The 22,797-nt window shown below is 32.7% G+C and overlaps 1 protein-coding gene across 1 annotated transcript in view; it reads right to left on the bottom strand.

Moving 5' to 3' along the window:
• The window catches only part of LOC140448824 (uncharacterized), a 228,545-nt gene that overhangs the window by 72,802 nt on the left and 132,946 nt on the right, over nucleotides 1–22,797 (bottom strand). Inside the window, 4 exon segments of the mRNA XM_072541943.1 lie at nucleotides 6,608–6,822; nucleotides 11,821–12,002; nucleotides 13,578–14,046; nucleotides 14,104–14,547. Coding sequence (XP_072398044.1) covers nucleotides 6,608–6,822; nucleotides 11,821–12,002; nucleotides 13,578–14,046; nucleotides 14,104–14,547 — 1,310 coding nt within the window.

Here is a 22,797-nt window from a genome sequence, read left to right as displayed (position 1 = left end):
TTAACTGATAGAAATATTTATTTATTATTAAAAAACAACCAGAAGTATACAAATAAAACAGAAACAAAAATTAAAAACATTTTAAAAGGTGGAGTCGCCAAAAACTGTCTATGCGAAGTTCGACTCGGAAGAAATATTTTACAATATCGTACAAAAGTTTATTTGAATATAAGTAAAGGTATAGATTCGACATATGCAGTTTACATTCCAGGCGAAAAAACTTTCGTGCAATTACACTTTTCGTAGGTTTTAAAATAAAAAGAAGATCTGTAGACAATTTAATTGTGATACAAAGGAAAAGTAAGTGATCTTAATATTTTTGAGATACATTTCTGGAACCACTTTTTTTACTTGAACCCAATTGTAGCATACTTCATATTATTACATGAAATCTACTCTACATTATTACATAAAATCTACTTACTTAAAAATACTGTCAAAAATATTACTAGAATAAAATTGGTCTTTAAAAAAATCACCGTTAATTTGGCAATTATATTTAAACCAAACACAAATAGACATGACATTTATAAAACCATTGGTAAAAGTATTAGCCTTAGATAAGTTCCTTATGTATCGGTAACCTACATTTAACCTAACTGGCGCGCGGACTCACAATCCGCAGAGAAATGTTTTTATGTTTTTGTATTCCTTGACCATGTCTCATCTGGGCTGGGTCTGTAGTCAGTGTGTAGTGTATTTACCTACACAAGTGCGTTGATTTGTTTTTTTTTATCAAGTTGCGGAGCGACAGTCCGACGCCACTAACAATTACATAGTAATTTAATATATGTTATTATGTTATTATCACAAAAATTTGGTGTATTTTCTTTTTCTTTTATACCTATAAAAAGGTATGCGAACTCAGTTCGCCGCCACTAGCGGTGCATAGAAAAGGAGCAGCAGTCACGGAAGGTTAACTGTTTAAAGTGTTATTTTTATTAACATTACGGACTGATTTAGCATTTCTTTCAAGTAGTAGGTAGGTTTCCCATTGCTCTAAACAGCTCTCCTTAATTTATCGAGTCGCAGGCTGACATGGTCTATAAGTATGTGGTAAGTATTTAGGCCATACTTTAGTATTTAGTGTTTATTGTAAAAGTTTTCTGTGAATAAAGATCAGATTAATTGTCGATTTATCAGCTGGTATCTCCTACAATTATTTTTGCTGCGTATGGTGCCACCCATTTGCATAGTCTATTGGAAAACATTTTATATGCTATAATGCTAGATGCGTAATTTCTATGCACATAGAGCATTTAAAGATATTACCTTTCTTGTGTATTCTATAAAGATTTCCAATATTATATTATACACCTTTTTAATCTTCAAGCTTTTCTTTTTCGTCTGTTATATTAAGTAGCTAACTAAAATGTTTCACGTATCGATTGATTACGTCTTTTCTGGCCATTAATAGCTCCCCTGCTCTAGACTTAGGCTTTTACATTAGTACGTCATTTCCTTGAACCCGTTTCAGTTCGCTTTATTTTCTTATACAATTTTCTGAATTATTTCTTTATATTAAGGCATTATATATGTCTAAGTTTTTTATTTAAATAGTTTGGTTTTTTTATATATTCTTTTTCTTTCCTTCTCTTTGTCTGGTAATTCACTACTGTGGTTCTAGTTCGTCTGGTAGGCATTTTTCGATGAACTTTATCTTTTCTCTAGTTGCATTCTTGCATTCATCATGAGACCCTTGGTTTATTCGGGTATAAATTTGTATTTCTACCATCTCCTACTGTTAATATATTAAGTTCTTTTATACTGGTTTATAATATGTCTATTTATTTTTGGTCTGCGTTTATATTTTGATCCGTCAGTCTATTGCTAACGTTTTACGACTAACGTTAGACAACAGTTACATCTCTCAGTTTCTATTTAAGATATAGATAGAGAGAAGTGCTAGTAGAATGGTTAAGTTTTAAAATTATTGTTTGAAAAAGTAACAACACAGATATACAAGGTGATGTATAAGCTATCACTTGTATAAGCTGTTGACCAAAAATTATAATAATTAGAATTAGACCTACGGTGGATTCTTATCAAAATAAGGTAGATCCAGAAAATACTTAGGCATCAAAGAATATTTACTTATTAGATAATTTTGATAAAAATGCAATAAATATAATGTATATATCAAGTTTGAATTTATGAACTGTCAGAAGAATTTCGATGCACTCAAACTATGATTAAATCTATCGAAATAAAAGAGTTGATTTAAAGTACATTTGGATCAATAAAAATATTATATTAAAAAATTATACCAGTCAGTCTGTGAAAAAACCCTTAATTTTACGTAATAATCTTTTGCAGATATTTGAAGGTTCTAAAAGGTATATGAGGGGTAGCTGATGAAAGAATCCGTGAAGACGTAAAACTGGTTTTTCTTAAACTCTTTTTAAAACAATCTTAAAATATTGAAAAAAATATTTTTGGTCTATAAGATGTTTCTTATACATTCTAAAGAAAAGGGTTCAAATAAATTATGTAGAAATGAAAAAAGGAACTCATTAGATAAGTGTCGATAAATTTGATCCGAATAAAATGTGTTTTTTGTTGGTTTATACCAAAAATTTAAATACAAGTTTGTACTAAGAGTGAAATTAACTTAATTAACTATTATTAACTAGTTTTCTAATTACAGAAGAGAAAAATTGAAGGTACACTTTTTATTTGATCCATATAAAACCATTTAAAGGATTTTATTTCAGAAATTTTATTTTATTTAAGAACATGTTGAAATCGAAAGCCAAACAAAGCCGGGTTAATTAATTTTCAAAATTAAATAAACAAACGTCGCCTACTTCGATTTGGAATCAAGCGAAAAGGATTGAACAGGAAAAGGGTCAATGATCCATTACCACTAAAAGATTCGTGGATAGCAGAGTTTTTCGACAAAATTGCACCACCATATGTGAACAATCACGAAGATTTAATGTTATTCAATCCGAATCATAGTCATTTGCTCTTAAAACCTTTTACTATGGTAGAATTGGACTGTGCCCTTAGTTATCGTCCCAACGCTTCTCCTGGTAATCCCTGGACACACACTCCTGGAGCATCAATATCCACTAAATAATAAGGTCAAATATTTAGGGATGACACTTGACAAACATTTGACTTGGAAAGATTATATTGAGGATATGTTAAACAAATGCAACAAGGGAATAACTTTCATTAAATCGATTAATAAAACGTGGTGGGGTGCTGATGTAGACGTAAATTTATTATTTTACAGAGCATATATTCGCTCTATTTTGGATTAAGGAAGCATTTTATGGATCAGCCAGTAATGTATTGCTAAATAAAATTAACGTAATACACAATTCAGCTTTACGTACGTGTTTAGATACTATGAAGTTCACACCAATTCGACCCTTGTATTTGGAAACCTTGGAACCACTAAATATCAGACGAAACTTCCTGACCGAAAAATTTCTGGTAGACATATATAAAAAATCAATTCTTATACACAAAGCTCATCACTCAGAATTGCTATGATTTGTCTACTAAATACTGGGAAAAAAATAAATCGCCTTTAGTCTGCGAAGCTCTGCAACATAATATGGAAGCATTAAAGAGATATATAAAGCTACGTATACACTTTAAAACATCTGATATGCAACATATTGTTAAAATACAGATATCATGGTACCAAAATATAGTGACAATATATACATAAATAGAAAGATTAACTCAATATTATCAGAATTCGAAAACTCCGTCGTTATTTATACCGATGCTTCCAAATCATCAAACGGCACTGGATGCGCTTTTTTTTATCCCGTTGGAACGAATAGAACGCACATTTAAGTTGAACTCCCAGACCTCTATTTTTACAGCAAAAGCTCTTGTAATATATGAGGCCTTACTTTATGCAACAGAAAAGTAACTCGGACCATATAGTGATATTATCAGATTCTTTATCAGTTTTGACCTCTATTGAGAAACTGAGATTGCCAAATACGTACAGTTGCCTTATATTTACAAAATTTAGGATATCAAACAAAAGTTAGTAACAAGGGGCAAAAATGTACTCTTTGTTTGGATTCGTATAAAATCACGGCTTGCGACTTTCTGGCTTTCTTATAATTAAGATTATACCAAAGGTGCGATAATATATGAAAGGAATATTCCATTGTTAGCCCAAATAGATACACTTCTCTTCAAACAGATATTCCTAAAACTCCTTGGTATAAGTTTTTGAATGTACCTAGAAAATATGTTACCACGATTATTAGACTGAGATTTGGACATGCTTGTTACCCCAAACATTTATTTAAACTTAAGGTTTTAAATAATGATCAATTTGAATTTTGTACAGAAGAAGGAAACCTAGATCATATATTTTTCAGTTGCCCCAGAAATACTATAAGTTCATCCAGATTAATAAATAATTTACATAAACACAATATATTAGCCCCTTGGAACCTTTAGTACTGATTATCACTAGAGTCGAGAGCAGTGTATGATTCCTGAGTTATCTGTTTAAAAGATAGTAAAATAACCATGTAAATAATTATACATTGGTTAATAACGTAACCTTTGTTTTTAACCCAATTGTTAAATTCCTTTCTTACCGTGGCCTAGTGTTGTATGTTCTTAAAAAAATGCCTTGATGGGCCCCTAGGCGAGAAGAGAGTGACCCTGTTTACCTGTTTATTGTTTTGTATATTTATTTAAATATAAACTAAAGGTCAAAAAAAAATTACTGTAAACTCTGTCATAAATTATCATTTAATATTTGTTACATGTACATACATGTACACTGTACCATATTGTTGAAGTCATGACTTCTAAAATGTACATATCTCAATTTCTCTATTTGTATCATAAACCTACCGCTAATAACCCTAGTGGTTGATGCGGATAAATAAAATAATAAAAAAAAATTATGTAGATCATAAAAACTTCTTTAATATTGAGAGTTTTAAAATTAAAATACAACAGGAATTGACCGAGACAATTTCAAAAAACTCTTATTTTGCAGTAATTTATAAAGGTTAATAACTTTTTTGCATAATGACATGTACTATAACCACGTAAAATTATGGCAGTTAATGAATTATTAAATAGTGCTAAATTTCACACAGATCGACCAAATAGTTTATAAGTTATTCAATTTGTTTATCCCGTAAAGCGAATATTTAAACAACTGTGCTTGGCCAAACAGTCACTCTAGAGGTATTTTGTAAATTGAACTCAATTCAGGAGGCTTCATTTTTAAGGTTAGTTGAAAAAACTTCAACATTTTATTAAATTAGTTATTAAAAACAGTTTAATAACGACTGAATTTTTAGCTGATAAACATTTTTATTAACTTTGACATTTTTATGCTACACGCTTGTATGTACGCTCAATGGAAATTAAGTGAAAAAAATAGTTTCCAAAATAAAGAACAAAACCTTCTATAACCAATAGAAAACAAGATTTTTTATTCTTAAAATCATATTTTCATTGTTTATTAATATTAACAGCCAAAAATTGAACAGATTGTAAATAACAGATTTTATGATCTTACTAAACTTATAGTCGACAAACACAGTAACGACGTAAAAACTTATAATCTGTTTAAGTGATGGTACTCGTAAATATCGCCACAGAAATGTGAAGGGGAGAGCTGCCCACTGCAATATTTCGGCTTGTCTCTTGGTATTGATAATAAAAGGCTCTGTTTTTTTTTGGAAAGTGTGTCTTTTTACCTCTTTTTTTATTAAACGTACTGTTTTTTTAATAACAAATTTAATATAATGTTGAAGTTTTTTTTTTGATAAACCCAAAAAATTAAGTCCAGGATAAACAAATTAGATATTTTTCATAAATTTCTGCAAAAATAAGAGTTTTTGTTAATCTTGACCAATTGTTTAGGTATTTAAATTCAGAAACTCGCAAATTAAAGAACTTTTTAAAATCTACAACTTTTATTGGAACAGTTTTTCTGTAGAATTTATAAGAAACGTTTTATAGGCAAAAATATTTTTTTCACATTTTACGATTGTTACAAAAAAAGCTGCATATTTTTACGAATTTTTCATCAGCTACACCTCATATAACTTTTAGCACCTTCAAATACCTGTAAAAGATTTTTTTAGCTTTTTCTCTTCCGTAACTGGCGTATATGTACCTAATAGATTGCAAATTAAGGCTAATAAATCAATTACAACAAATAAAATACAAATACAGTGAGAAGTTCGGCAACGTAACAGTTTCTCACCAAATAGAATTTAACTGGACAACTACAATGCAATGATAAATCAACATCAATAGTTACTACCTAAACTGACTGGCTGGCTATATTGTTTAGAAAGTTAAAAATACATAATTTCAAAGAATATGGTTAGATAACATCCGCACTATAGCAGGAAAATAGCAGATATATGACAGAGAGAAGCGGGAGAACGTATTGCGATCTATGCCAATAAACAGAGACATATGGGATAAACATAAACGTGAATATCTATTTTTTTCTAATTTATAGTTTCTTTTGTCATATCACAATGAAAGTGAAAGGGAAAAACTTAAAAATTAATCTATTAGTAACACATATTACATTAATAGTATATTATGATACTTTTGATAATAATCTGATTTAAAAAATTAATACCTGTACTTCCCATTTTGGTAACTTGCTATTTTCTACTACTGTATTTGGACATCTGTCACTAAACTGAAAAAGAATCTGAGCTCCCATTTCAAATTCAAATTGTCCTGTAGGGTGATAAGATTGTGCTGTGGATTTTCCATCGACTGATTCCAAAGTCAAGAAAAATTGACGAAAAGCTTTCTTTGGATATTTAGTAGGATTCACTCTTAGCGACACTATAAAAGAGACAAAATTATATATATATATATATATATATATATATATATATATATATATATATATATATATATATATATATATATAGAATATATTCAATGGTTGAATAGCAGAGGTTTTATCGGTCAATAATTGGCAAATAAAAGTCGTCAACTACTGTATTGATTTATTCGAATACGTTTCGCTTTTATTTTTAAAAGCATCATCAGTTCACTACAAATAAAAAAGATTTTAGAATATAAGTAAACAAACCAACAGGGTTCATACTTACAAAAACAATTTGTAGGGTTTTTTTTATAGATGTTATAAAAACTCTACGACAACTTACCATTAAAGATTACAAACTAAACGAGAGAAACGAAACAAAAAAATACAAGTAGAACTGTAAGAACATTAGTTCATTTAATTTTAACCGATGGCTTCATTTAAACGTTGGTTTAAGCTCTTTCGAGGGTCAAACCACACTAATCTTTTCGATTGATTTGGATCAGCTCGTCATAATTTTCACATGTGGCTTGTTGTCGTCCATGTGTTTCTTTGGAATGCATGGTGCGGATTACGATTCTTAAGGGAATTATCATGATAGTCAACCCAATGTGTGGATGCCTTACCAACGTGGGAACACAGTTGACCCAACGTTGGCTCCAACGTTGGCGCCAACGTTGGATCCCATGTGTGGAGCTGGCCTTACGCTAATATCCGAAAGCCACTAAACCGATATCATTGAAATTTTGTAAAAGTGTATTGTTTGATCGTACCTACTTAAAAGTAAGGATATTTTTTATTTCGATAAATGACTCTTATTATTTTAAATTGTAAATTATTATTTGCAATTATTTTAGGTTTCATAAGTTTTCAATACATGCCGGTAATATTATGCAGTTTTACTTAAATTGATATTGGGTAAGTATTTAACAGGTAAAAAAAAATTTATTAAAAATCCTTTATAAAAGGTATATAATTTAAAAAACCCAATCGAGCTATACCACAAAAAGTTTTCGGAATCCATATTCCATCATCATTATCAATCATCAATCAGTTGCTTTCATGAGGTCCTCGTAGACACATCGTCTCAGGACCAGCAACTTCACGTGCAATCATACGTCGCCATGTTACCAAATCCACTGGTAACTTTAACATCATAGAATTTATCACCATATATTGTAAACCAAATTTAAAAAACAATTTTTAACTGGTTTTTACCCACATATTTAGTGGCTCAATACATGTATACCCACCTAGTGCACTGATGATGGAATATGGATTCCGAAAACGTTTTGTGATATAGCCAGATTGGGTTTTTTAAATTATATACCTTTTATATAAAGGATTTTTAATAAATTTTTTGTTATGTATGTAGCCAACTACAGGAACTTAGATTCCGTGTGTATTTAATAGGTCGCTCTCTGCACAAACAACTTGTTTGTTCAGTTTCTTGCGTACTATTATTTGGATTTTATTTTTATTGTATATGTTCCGTGGTTGTGTGGATGCGTGTGATAAACTTATTTACCACGGAAATAAAAATAAAATGCAATAAAACGTAGAAAAAAAGTGGTTAATAATATTTATTATCGTAATTAATTCTCGAAGGGATTGTATGTATCGCGGACCGATCCAAATTGTGTCTCAATGATTACTGAAAACTGAAACCCAACACAGAACACGCGTTCTTTGTTTTTAAAAGCCAGGCCATAAAATTTTATTATCGGGCTGGTCTTTATATTAATTTCGTTTCCCATAAATGCAACACACTCAAAATGTATTAAAGTGTCGAGCATATCTACTATCTGTAGTAAAAAAACATTGAAAAAACACATTTCTTATGTATATAAACCAATTGCGAAAATGTAAATTTTAATATGAGACTGTTTTATTTAATTTTTGAATACAAAAATTTAATTCGTAATTAGCTTGTCGCTATATGACCCCCCTTCGAGAAATTTGGATAATACATACGTAGTTATAATGGAAATTGAACAGGTATTTTAGAAAAGACAATGTTTACACGATAAAAAAATGTTACACTTAAAAAAAGATATTTTTACTCAAAAAAATGATTTAACTGACACTTGCTTGATAACTTCCCGTAAATCTCGTTGTTGTAGTTGTTTGTTTCTCTGGACACTGTTATTTTCTCTGGTTCTTGATTTACGTTGACCTCATACGCAGGTTTCAATCTATCGATGGAAATTGTTACTTCTTTTCCGTTTACACGAACGACAAATGTTTGGTTTCCTCGTTTAACTACTGGAAAAGGTTTGTGATATGGATTATCTAAACCGTTTTTGATTGTGTTACGGTGGACAAACACGTGAGTGGTGGTTTTCATCTCTTGATGGTTTCGTAGTGTCTTTAAATAAATGCGAGCACTGTCGTCGGTGTTTCTTTGCGACGAAAACATCAGCTCCTATAATAGGCTTTGTAATGTCCGCTACTACGAAACACCACGTACAATCACGCCTTATTAAGATATTTAATGTCAAATTATCATAACCGTATGTTACGATCACAGTGTCATTGGCCGCGTATAGTTCATATGTAATCTTTTCGCGCGCGCCCCGTACATATTTTCTGGGAAACAGTCACAAATCTGCCCCAGCGTCGATTAAAAATTGTTTTTTAGTTTCAAAGTTTGTTACGAAAAGGCGGCGAGACTTTGGGCTTGGATCGGATGCCGCATTTACCGATTGCCCGTGGTGTTTTCCTGGTGCTTGCACGGAGGTGTGCCCTTTTGAGCACTATCACCAAAACGGTAGTGATACCAACATATGTCACTATTATGTTCCCTTCTGTGGCTTCTATTTCTATGGTATGGTCTTCGTCTTGAGGTGCTGAGGTTACGACGGTATGTATTAGTTTGTGGTTGAGCAGTGGCGATGTTAGCTAGCTGAATTTTCATTTCAGCTAATTCGGCTGTTAATTTTTTGATGGTGCTTTCAAGAGCAGTGGCCGTTTCCGAAATTTGTGTTCTAGGAGCTACGGCTTCGAATACTGTATCTGCTAGCTCGGCAACTGTGTCTAAATCAGCGTCTGATTGGGTAGCTAAAATAGCCTGTGTAGAGGATGGCAGTCTACCTAACCACAGAGATCTTATAATATTATCTGGTACCGTTGTGCCTGCTAAAGAGTGTAAATGTCGTAAGAATTGAGAAGATCTTCGATCGCCCAATTCTTCATGCTCGAGTAATCTTTTAATTTTTTATTGTTGTGATGCGCTGAATCTCTTAATTAATTCTGTTTTTAACTTTACATACCTCTCTGTAGGTGGTGGTGATACAATGATGTCTCTCACTTCGGATATGTATGCCGTTTCTAGATTAGCAACTGTATAATTGAATTTTGTTGCGTCACTTGTGATGTTTGCTAGTGCAACTAGTGGTTTTCTACTTGCAGGAACCATTTTTCGGGATCGCTGGCCCAGAACGGTGGAATTTTCACTGATACGCGATCCACTCCTGTAGCACTATTATTTAGCGTTTTCACTGTTTTAACCGGCAAAAGTTAATTATCAACACTATTCTTTTTAAACGTTCACGGGGTCATTTTCAGCACAGAGGGAACATCTACCAGAAGAAGAAAAGTAGATATTCTTCTTTAAAATCATTATATGAAAATAAACAAATTCATAAAAAGCAAAGTGTGAACTGAAACTATTATAAACCATGAATATCATAAGATGAATAAAATTCATATACAACGCAAATGATTTATGGGAGTCTTGACTATGTTGTCTGTGTGAGTCAATTTCAAATAGGTAAAGGAAATAAAAATAAGACTTACTCACAATCAATTTATTCTATCACCAACGACCAGTTTCGCTTAATATTATTTATGGGAAGTTAAATTCTTTATGTACGAATATGGGCATATTACTAATAGACTTAACTTTGTACACTCTGTGCTTTGCGGATGACCAGGTCATCATCGCACAGGACTCTGAAGACCTTAGTTACATGATGCGAAAACTATTAGAAGAGTTTACAGAGTGGGGTTTGGAAGTGAACATGGAAAAAACTGAGTACATGAGTATCGGAGAAGATCAACATAACCTTCTCGTAGAGGAAAATCAAGAGATCAAACTATGTGATGACTACAAATACCTAGGAGTAAAGATCACTCAGGACGGAAAATTGGATGCAGCCATTAAGGAACGAAATACACAGGGAAGGAAAGGCATAGCCTTACTGAACAGCGTACTGTGGGATAAAAACATCTCTAAAGAAAATAAAAGAAGAATATACAACACCATAATAAAAAGTATCACAACATATGGATGCGAAGTGTGGCCCCTAAAAGACAGAACAGAGAAAATGCTTAGAGCAACAGAAATGGACTTCTGGCGCCGCTCGGCGGGAATCTCTAGACGCGACAGAATAACAAACGAGAGAGTCCGAGAAATCATGGGGGTTACACATAATATTGTTGATGACATCAAAACGACACAACTCAGATGGTACGGACACGTAAGGAGAATGCCGGAGAATAGAATACCAACACAAATTCTTGAATGGCAACCAAGAGGTAGGCGAAGACCAGAAAGGCCTAGAAGAAGTTGGAGAGAAGGAGTTGATAAAGAAATCAGAGAAAGAGAACTGGAGGACGATCTATGGAACGATAGAATGAGATGGAGATTGGAAATCCGAAGACGTCGAAGAACGTTGTAAATCGACATTATATATATATATATATATATATATATATATATATATATATATATATATATATATAAATTCTTTATGTAAATAAATTATTATACTGTCACCGGAGATCAATCATTTATAAACTATGACGGTCAATTTTAGAACCACCCTGCTTAAACCTATAAAATATCTGAGAGGAACAAAAATTTCACGATCTTGGACAATATTTGGAGAATTCAAACCAAATTTTTAAAAAAATTGTAAATGAACGAAATTTATCATATTTTCTCACGTACTTACAATAGAAAGATCTATTCTAAATAAGACTAACTTCGAATCACACTGATAACTTACCATTATATTTTTGATTTGGTGTATAAGTCTTGGGATTTCCTTGAATATAGATTATATATCTGTCTATATCATTTATATTTTTTGGCTTAATTATATCTTCTGGAATAATATCACAGTCTAAGGTATTAGCGATGCTAATTAGGAATAAAATTCCGATAAATGCAGCCTTAACATACATCATCCTGTAACAAATACAAAGTAATAAAATATATAGGTATAATAATTTTTAACAATATTTTAAATGTGCGAACCTTTATACATAATTATAACTTAAAAAATGAACATATTATCTTTCAGTACCCTATCCGATTATCGAACGCTGATCACATTGTCAATAATAACATTGTCAATAATACATTGTAAAAATAATGTGCTATGGCATGCTGGACAAGTCATACAATCTGTAAACAACCCAAGGTATTAGCGGAAACACAAAGTGTATCAATACTAATACGTTTATGAAGCGCATCTGGCGGATCATAAGAGCAATAGCTGCGATGCCTCTGATGGTGAGCTTTTCGATCTGGATGGCACCCGGCGCATCTTCTCGTTTAATAAGTAATGTGTAAAATCATTTACCGGCTGTGTAGACGTGACTCATCAGGCTTTGCATGCGAAATGTGCCACTGGTGAAAACAGAAGCTTAATAACCGTAGACCTCACAACATAGCTGCATGGAATGTCCGTTCTCTTTTACAACCGAGAAAACAAACTATTCTGGAGAAGGAACTGGGACGAATTAGTATTTGTGTAGCCGGTCTCTCTGAATTTCATTTCCTCAACGAGGGGCCTATTGGGGACATTTCATGTGTCTGTCTGACAACAATAGCAAAAGTATTAATGGTGTTGGCTTTTGGGTTTCAAAACCACTTTTTCCTTATATACCGGACTATCGAACTATCAGTGATCCAATCATTTCCTTAAGACTGGATGGATCCTCCTCTGTTATTCATTTTGGTTGCGTATAAAATATGCACATATCTCAACTACTGTAAAGAAGATAAATGATCACACTTTCCATTTCTTTTTAATTGTAATAATATTTTTTGTAATTTTTAAAATAAATTACTTTACAGTGTGTATTTTGTTTCATTTTAATTAATTATAAAGTTTAGTTTCAGGTGACACTGAAAAATTTATTTAAGAAACCCCATAAGTCAATCAAATTCAAGCTTATATAGAGCTTATTCTCAATCTTTTTTTTTTTAAATATTAAATGGAAAAACTCAAAAACTTCATGTTTTCTTCAAACAGTTTTTATTTATTTACAAGGCGCATCAACGTAAATGGTTATTAGCGCCGCTTGGTATTACAATTTTTTTATCTTTTTGGATACATAATATATACAGATTTTGACATACATAGATTTTTACATACATAAATCTGAGTTAAACTAAGTACATTGGTTAATAGAAGATAACACATTTATTTGTACACGCACTGATGTAATCAGTGATTATGATGACATGATGACATGATTAAATTTGGTTGTATATTCCTATTGATTTTAGAAAACTTAAAACAGACGAATAGATACAGTTTTCGTCTAGACACTCGCGTAGCGTTGCTGGTAGGTTACACTTTTTCCTCTCATTTGAATATACAGGGCATTCGATTAAGCAATGTTGGACACTTAAACTGTTAAAACACTTACCGCACATTGGATGGACACTTCCAGTAATATGGTATTCATGTGCTAAGGGTGTATGTCCTAATCACAGACTGTTTATTATATTTGGTCTTTCCTGTTGCTACACATATTCTTCCATCTTGTAACTGTTGTTTTTATGTCTCGTAGTTTTTGTTGAGATTGATTCCATTCTTGAAGCCACCGTTCTTTCAATGTCGAGTTAATCCAGTGATGAAAATCTTTCTTATAGGTAGGTTCTATCAAGTCTTCGTTGATAACTGAAGATTTGGCGGCAGCATCTACCCTTTCATTACCATGTGACGGAATACACATAAATTTTACAATCTTTTGCTGACGTTGGTACAAATGGTTCTTTATCAATCGCAACAATGGATGAGTTAGGTAAATGGTGCCTAAGCTACTCATGGAACTTAAGGAATCTGTTATTATTAGACACCTGTCTAAGTTGGCGTTCAGTTCATATTCTAATGCTTTGTAGATTGCAAATAGTTCTCCTGTATATACTGTGCTAAAATTTGAGATTTTGTATGAAGCAGTGTAGTCGTTGTGTATGAGGGCACATCTCACTCCTTTTTCTGATTTGGAGGCATCAGTATAAATATGTTATTAATTCTGGTACTCATCAATCTTACTGTAAAATTGTTTAACCATAGAAGAAGCATTAAGTTGATTACTAGTCTTTGTTAAATTCAAGTCTAGGAAGGGTTTTCTGACCATCCAAGAAGGAGCGGTTAAAAGGGTGGTTTGGTATATTTTAGGGAAGACAATATTATTGCTGGTCATGTATCTATTAAGTCTTTCATAAAAAGTGTGTTTAGATCTTTTTTTGTTAAGATATGTTGTGTGGAAACGAGAAGCAAAGGCATTGTTTCTGACGGGATTTTCACTATTTGCTAAAACGTTTGCAGGATATGCTAGGCTAAGATATTGTCTTCTTAATTCCAGAGGCATTTCTCCTACTAAACATAGTAAGCTATCTGTAGGTGTGGTACAAAAAGCTCCTAAGGCTATTCTTACAGCAGCGTTTTGGATTGTTTGCAACTCTTTTAAAAGTGATTGACTGGTAGACCCACACACTATTGAACCGTAATCGACTTTAGATCTAATAAGGCTGTCAATAAGATATCTTGATCACATCCCCAATTTTTAGTAGATAGGACTTTCATTATGTTCAAATCTTGTTGACAAGATGTTTTAATGTGATAAATATGTTGCTTAAAATTTAAATGTTTGTCAAAATTAATTCCAAGGAATTTGATACAATCAACATATTCTATTTTTGTATTAAAGATTGTAAGTTACTACTGCTAGACTACAAACATTGCGTTTTCTGGTGAAATGGATACATTTACTTTTGTTGGAACAAAATTTAATTCCAGATTTCATTGACCATTTTTATAATGCAGAATTAATTAATATCATCCATTTAAATAAACTTTGAAACTAGTCATTAGATCTGAATGCGGATCTGTATCCAAACTATAACAAGGCAATTAAGCCGGTGCAAAAACAAGAAAGATAAGAAATTCTTGTTTGTATTTGAAATATTCGATGGTTCTTATGTTGTCAAATAGATATTTTTGTTTATTACTAATAATTTATTTAATATAAGCTGACTTACAGAGTCTCTGATGTTACTCCTACTCAGGAACTTCACCAACTCACTCTTGTAATTGTTCAATGGATATATTTAACTTAAAATTCACTTAACTTAAGAGCCGATTATTTTCCTATTATACTGGTTTTTTTGTTGTTTTCCGATAGTTTTAATTTTGTGACTTATGGGGTTTCTTAAATAAGTGATTTAATTACAATATTGCTTTGGATAATAATCCATTTTTATAGTTACCATACACTCAAGGGTATTATATTGTCTCTGCTTTACGGGATAGAAGCATGGACACTTAACGCGTCGACTACTAAAAAGTTGGAAGCATTTGAACTATGGGTGTATAAAAGAATCCTGAAGATATCATGCACCGAGCATTTAACAAACAACAGAGTCATGAGAAGAGTCAACAAAAGAATGGAAATATTGGAAACCATTAAGACATGAAAGCTGCAATACCTGGGGCATATTATGGTAAATTATACAAGGAAAAATCCAGGGCAAGAGAAGTGTAGGAAGGAGAAGAATCTCATGGTTGCGTAACTTGAGGGAATGGTACGGATGCACATTAAATGAATTATTCAGAGCGGCAGCATCTAAGATCAGAATAGCCATGATGATTGCCAGCCTCCGTCGTGGAGATGGCACGCAAAGAAGGAAAGAAGAAAGGTATTGGAATAATAACGAATGAGGTTATAAAACTGTTATCTTAAAAAAATATTTTTCTTTAGACTTTGTCGGATATGTGGTGGTTGTAGGAATAGAATAATCATGATTAGTTTTAATCAATTTCAAAATTTAATACAATCTCCAATAAATCTGTGAGCAAACAATATATTCTGGAATAACACCGATGGATATTTTTATATCGTAATTATTGATGTAATTATTAATTAACGCTTTTTCCAAACACAACTAAGAAAGATAAAGTTGCTATTGTAATTTGTTTTGATAAAAAATGAAAAACATCTCAGGAATGAAGAATCCATGACCCACTAAACTTGAAAAAATTAGTGCAAGGTTGACCGAAACAAATAAAAATCAATGTCAACTTCCATCTATTTTTAAAAATAATTAATAGACGAAATTTCACATTTTCCGCCAAGCTGCGTTCGATGGATTCTTGACCTTTCCATGACCTGTAAAAATCAGGAAACTATTTATATTTGGGTTTTGTACGAGGATCACTTGTTTTGGGAGATGTAATGCATACAATTAACTCTATGGAAAATTTATTTTTATTATAATAAAATATAAAAATATTTTCGATGTGAAATATACATTAAGAATGTTTTTAAATAATTATCGGCATTCAACCAAGAATGAATGAATGAATATATAATTGAATGCCTTCCGTGTTTTAATTTGTATTTGCAAATTTGGTTATAAAAATTCACATGATAATGAGTGGTAGTTTACTTTAAACTAATTAAAAAGGCTGACTTTCTTTTTTCCTTTTTCCAGTAACACGATGAAAAGGCGTAGAAAATAAAGGTAGTAATATAAAAGTAGGATATAAATATTTCTGAACTATAATCAGAACAGTTTCTTTGACAGTGAATTACCACCAATTTAGTACAAAATGAAAGGTAGGACTAGCAAATAATAATTTTAACCTTTATTCGGGTAAGACATTTTACTTACATAACCGGGCAACTTTGGTCCGTCGGACCCACCGTTCATGAATGTATTATTCGTATTTACCTATATATTTCTAATATTCGTTTTTGATTTTTTATTAAAGTTAAATCTAAATTGTCTTGATTAAAAAAACAATAAATGCAGGAAGCCATTCTTAATATAAGTATTCAATGTAGGAAAAATATAGTGGATTTAAATGGATTAGGAGGAATTAAGGATAAAACTTTAGGTTCTTTTAACAAAATAGTGGAAATTCAAGGAGAAGATTTTCATATTTTATTTCATGTAAACCCAAAAGAATCGTTGAGGTTATTCTTGGAAACAATATACTAAAACAAGCAGAGGTTACCATTGTTGCAGTTTCGCAACTGTATAATATAAACATTTATAAAATATTAACAGACTTTGTGTTAGTTTTGATTCTCCCCGTATATTTAGCCAAGATTCCGCGTACCTAAACACAGACGCTATAGAACAATAAATGGTTGTTAAATACTTTGAAGCAGACAAAAGAGCGTTCTTTCATACATTGTATATTAACAAAGCACGATAGAAAAATGAATGGCTGTTGTTAAAAGTGCAGATCGCTGGGTATTTATCGCCCACGCATAGCGTTTGCTTGGACAAAACAAGTCTGGGCCCAACGGCCGTGGCAGTCAGTTACTGCCAACTATTAAGTCACCATCAGTCGTTCTATCCAGTAGGGGTGGAGGCTGCTCAGCCAACAGAGACGTGTGTTGGAGTTCTGGGGTAGTGTTCCCTATCTCGAGATACTTTTGTACCTGACTTGCCAAGAAGACAGGGTCTTCGCTACATGATAGCAGTTCGGTGGTAAAGTACGTATTTTAATATATACCAATTGCATTGTTTGCTGTTTCATGATAAGTATGGGTTGCTTATATATTGCCTAGTTACATTTATTGCGAAATCTTATGGTTATTATTATCTTACGTTAATTATAGTATATTTATGTCTTGTTGCTACTTGTCATTACATTTAAATTGCTTATAGTATATTATAATTATTTCCTTTTTGATTACATTTTGTTCAATATCATTATATTTCTATGTATTATATTTGTAGAAATCAGCTGTTAAAGTCATTGTTCTTTCTTGTATCATATTTAGCACTCAAAAATTTTTTTTGTAGACGGGCGGTTTGGGTTGTGTGATAAAGAATATCCACAACTCGCCTCGTAATATTTAGTTTTTACAACAGCTGTGTTTTTACGGAAAGTCGTTTCCCTTTTTGTAAACTCATCTCAATATTGGTTGTCGTATCGGTTTCGTACCATATAAGATTTTAATTTGTAGCTCTTTATATTTTTATTATATTTGAATGTATGTATAATTGTCTTTTGCTTTTATTTGTTTCTAAATAGAGTTTATATTAGTCTACTTGGTTATTATTTTTTTATGGAAATATACATACCCAATGCGGAAGGGAGAAACCAGTGAGTTCTAGATTAAACATATAAACATTTTTCTTCCTCTCCGATGACCTTAATTATTATATAGAGGCCTTTGTATGTGCAGAAAGCAACAACCATAAGAAAAGGTAAAATTATTGTATGCAAAAAAGAAGTAGATAATATGGTTATGAGGATCGCAGTTGACGAGGCGACACACGATGATAATCTTTAACTGGAATATACAAAAGACCCAAATATTAGGATGGAAATAAAAGAGTTCGTCGAAAATTATGAATCCCATCGGACGAAGACGATAAATATAAAAATGAAAATAATTCTAAGCAGTGAAGAAACGATACACCAAAACCCAAGAAGGCTATCAATACCAGAAAAGCGAGATGTAGGTAAGTAAGTTGAGGAATGGATCGAAAAACAAAATACTAGAACTAGTACATCCGACTTTGCTAGTCCAATTGTACTTGTCAAAAAGAAAGAAGGACAGATCATAGTTTGCGGTGACTACCGAAAACTTAACCGGAACATAATAAAATATAGGTTTCTATTGTTTCTATTACCTTTAATAGAAGACGTATTAAATCCGAAGAAGAAGGAGTCGTACGTTTAAAACAAGCACTCGAAGTAGCTAGAAACTACGGTCTGGACATAATGAAGAAGAACTGTCAATTTTTACAGAAAAGAGTAACTGTTTTAGGATATATTATAGAGGACGGCAGACTTCAACCATCAGATGAAAAAACAATGGCTATAAAGAAATTCCAGAATCCAAAGAACTTTAAGCAGATTCAGTCATTTTTAGGTCTGTCAGAAATATATCACCCAGATAGACAAACCGAGTTACACACATACGTCAGCAGTCATGGATATGGAGCTTGTCTTCTATAAAGATCAAGAGAGGAAAAGTATACAGGTTATAAGTCAAAAATTTTGGCTATAATTAAAGCAGTGAAAAAATTTCGTATCTATCTACTCAGAATTAAATTTAAGATAGTAACGGATTGTTCCGCATTTACAGCGAACAAGTTCAAAAAGTATTGTAAGAGTAAAGAAATTAAGTATATTGGGATTACAACAGGTATGCCAAGGAGCAATTCACAAGTAGAACGTGTCAATAGAACGTTAATAATTACAGTATTAACCAAATTGAGTATAGAGAAACCGACGAAGTGGTATAAGCATATGTATAAATTGCAACAGTTTTTTAATTTAACTTATCAAAGAAACATTGATGCTACGCCATTCGAAGTGCTTTTTGGGACGAAAATGAATAATAAAGAATATCTAAGAATGAAAGAAATAATAGAGCAGGAAATGATCAAACAATATAATAAAGGTAGACAGATGTTAACGAACGAGAGTAGACGTCAGTTAATCAAAATTCAGGAGGACAACAAGCGCAGGTATGACTTACAAAGAAAAAAGCCGAGAATGTATAGAAAAGGAGACAATCAATCTTAGTGGCAATCAAGAGAACACATAATTATTATTTAAATGAGAATAAGCCACAATTAAAAGTTAAAGTACGTTTATTAACGTTTCAATTTCCACTTCGGAAATCGTATTAAGAGAACACAGTTTAGTGGTGGACCCAAGCTAATGAAGAAATATCTAGCCATATGTGGTAGTAGATGTTAAGCCAAATGACAGATATGATGTAAAAAAATCAGGATGTCATGAAGGGCCAATGAGCACATTAACGTGCGCTAAATATATGAAGCCATGGATAGAGAACCAGTCAGAATCCGAGTCGGATTTCTAGCAGAATGGCCGAATGTAGGAAGCCATTCTTAATATAAGTATGCAATGTAGGAAGTCATGCTTAAAGTATTCATCATACTATTTTTCATTAGTAACGCCACTGAAAAATATTAACGCCCCTGGAGGAAAACGGAAGTATACGAGACGTAACATGATATATATATATATATATATATATATATATATATATATATATATATATATATATTAAACTTAGAGCTAAGATTAATATTATTGTAAAAATTAATATTAAACTCACCAGTCTTCCGGGTTGAACCGCGTCGATATCCATTTTGCCGAGCTTTCGACATCCTCTCTGATGTCTTCTTCAGGGCTTCCAAGGTCTCAGTCTCCCGAGCCCCCAGACACTACTACACTCACTAGTCACTTCTAGTTCACTCACTAGTTCACTACTGAAGTGAATGTAAGCAACGGATGCTGATATGATGCTTCCTAGATATTTATACTGGTTGCAGCCTTTTATGACTGCGTTTTCAAGCCTCAGATCTGTGGTATTTCCTCCAATTTTTAAATATTCTGTTTTGCTTATGTTTACAGTAAGCCCCCATTTGGCATATTCCTCAAATAATTTTCGATTCATATAATTTATATCTTCCTCATCGGTTGCAACCACCACCTGATCATCTGCAAACAACAATGTATACAGAGTTTCTTGTCCCACTTCGATGCCCATAAATCTACATTTATTTCTCCAATTCCTCAATGCTTCTTGGACGTATATTTTAAAGAGTGTCGGTGACAAACAGCATCCTTGCTTTAGGCCTTTAGTGACTTTAAATTCATTTGAGGTTCTGGTTCCAATTTTTACACAACTAACTGCATTTTCGTACAATTTATATATCGCTCGGATATACGTCGAATCCAATCCGGACCTTTTGAGGACCTCAAACATTTTCAAAACCTCAAAATTATTTGTCGTAGGATAAATATATTATCAAGGCAGGATCTCCCGGTACGAAAGCCGCTTTGTTCTTCAATATCTTGTATCTGTCTTTCAACTCTCTTCTTTAATATTCTGCCGTACAACCGGCCCACAGAGCTCGTCACACTAATACCTCTATAATTGGAACAGTCTCTTTTATTCCCTCTCTTATATATGAAGCTTACATAAGATTTATTCCAATCTTTAGGAATTTCCTGGTCTCCACACATACATTTATTGAAAAGGTCTACTATTAATTCTAAAAGTGCAGTCGGCCCATATTTAACCAGCTTTATGGAAATGTCTCCAGGCCCTGCGGCTTTTCCGTTTTTAACCTCTTTTAAGGTTTCCGTCAATTCAGATAATGTAACTATAGGGATTTCCTGTCTTTCGTCTCTGTTGTCTATTAATTCCCTTATCTTTTCCCATCTGTACTCTACTCTATCCTCTTTCAGCAGTTTCGTATAATATTCTTCCCATTCATTTAACTTTATGAGAGAAATGCCTAAGCAAGTTAGTTTTGAAAATTGTAAATGTAAACTCAAAATGAAAATGTTAAAATTTACCCACTGTAAAAAAATTAAATAACTACGAAGTACTAGAACAAAAAACACCTGAACCCTAATAGAAGCTATAGGAGATGAAAACCTGAACTGTGCCGAACAGTGGAACTGAGCTGAAGCGTTTGAAGTCGCAACCATGGCTTTGAAAGACATTGAAAACAAACTTTTCAATAAGATACACATCAAAAGAAAGTAAGCTTGTCCCCAGCCTCTATTATCAGGTTAATGACAATTAACACCACCATGGTATGTATAAACCCAAACACTCATCGAATGGTGTGCACAGTATGGGGTGATGAGAGACTTGAAGAAATATTTCAATATAACCTATGTGCGTATCCTCCATGGTTACTGTTTTAGTTTCAGACTAAAATAAAACATCATGTACTAGGTAGGTTTAGGGAAAATATCATACATCATTAATGGAGGTCACCTTCTTTATCCTGTTGTCTGGCGACGCCCAGCTACCTTCAAAAAGATTTGCGAGCAATACAGAGACAACGAAATTACTCATTACTAAACAGCGACTGTTGTATTTGTGGATACCAGCAAGGAAATACAAAAAGCACGTTCTAGCATTAAAGTAAGAGTTAAAGACTCAATCCATGTAAATATAAACCAAAGTGAATTTTTACCTAACTCTAACAACAAAATGGGCATTATTTCACTTCTTACAGTACACTTTCAAAGATGTGGTTGCACAGTTCATCAAGCATTGGATGACGCTTTTTATTAGTTTATCAGCTATTGATGAAGCTACGAAAGACGTTGAATCTTGTGTTATTGGTAATGACACGGATCTACTAGTTTTCTTGACTGTCCTCGCACTATCAGAAAAAAAATTGAAAATGGTTATACCAAAGAAAGGCAATCAGCAGGAAAAAGTTTACACCATTGCTGACTGTCAGCGAGGCATTGGGAATATAATGGATGTACTTCTTGCAATATACGCCTTTACAGAATATGACACGGTATCAGCTATCTACAAGTACACCTACACCTTATAAAGTGCAAGCCAACACGCTCTGCGTAGAAAACTTCAAGTCTTCAATGACCGCAAAGCTGACCCCAGTGCAGTACCTGACACCTAAAAGCATTTCCTTCTTGTGATGTTTGGTGCCAGGAGCATGGAAGATCTAGTTGTAGGTTGTTCGCTATCAGTCTTACTTGAAGGCTATTGCAAACAAGTCTAAACATTTTTTGGTCAAGTTAACTGCACGATCCGTCAGTTCAGGAGCTTTCAGCCAGAATTCGTTCCTAACCTACCACCAGGTGCAGTGGCTAAATGAGAAGAAGAATCCGCTCAAGTGGGGTTGACAAAAGATTAACGAACACCTGACACCCATTACAACAGTACGTGCTACAACTCCCTACTAATTACTC

This window comes from Diabrotica undecimpunctata, chromosome 8, assembly GCF_040954645.1.
Source record: "Diabrotica undecimpunctata isolate CICGRU chromosome 8, icDiaUnde3, whole genome shotgun sequence".
In the NCBI taxonomy this organism is placed as follows: Eukaryota; Metazoa; Arthropoda; class Insecta; order Coleoptera; family Chrysomelidae; genus Diabrotica; species Diabrotica undecimpunctata.
Note: the sequence above shows the minus strand (reverse complement) of the source record. Positions and strands in the feature narration are given on the sequence as shown.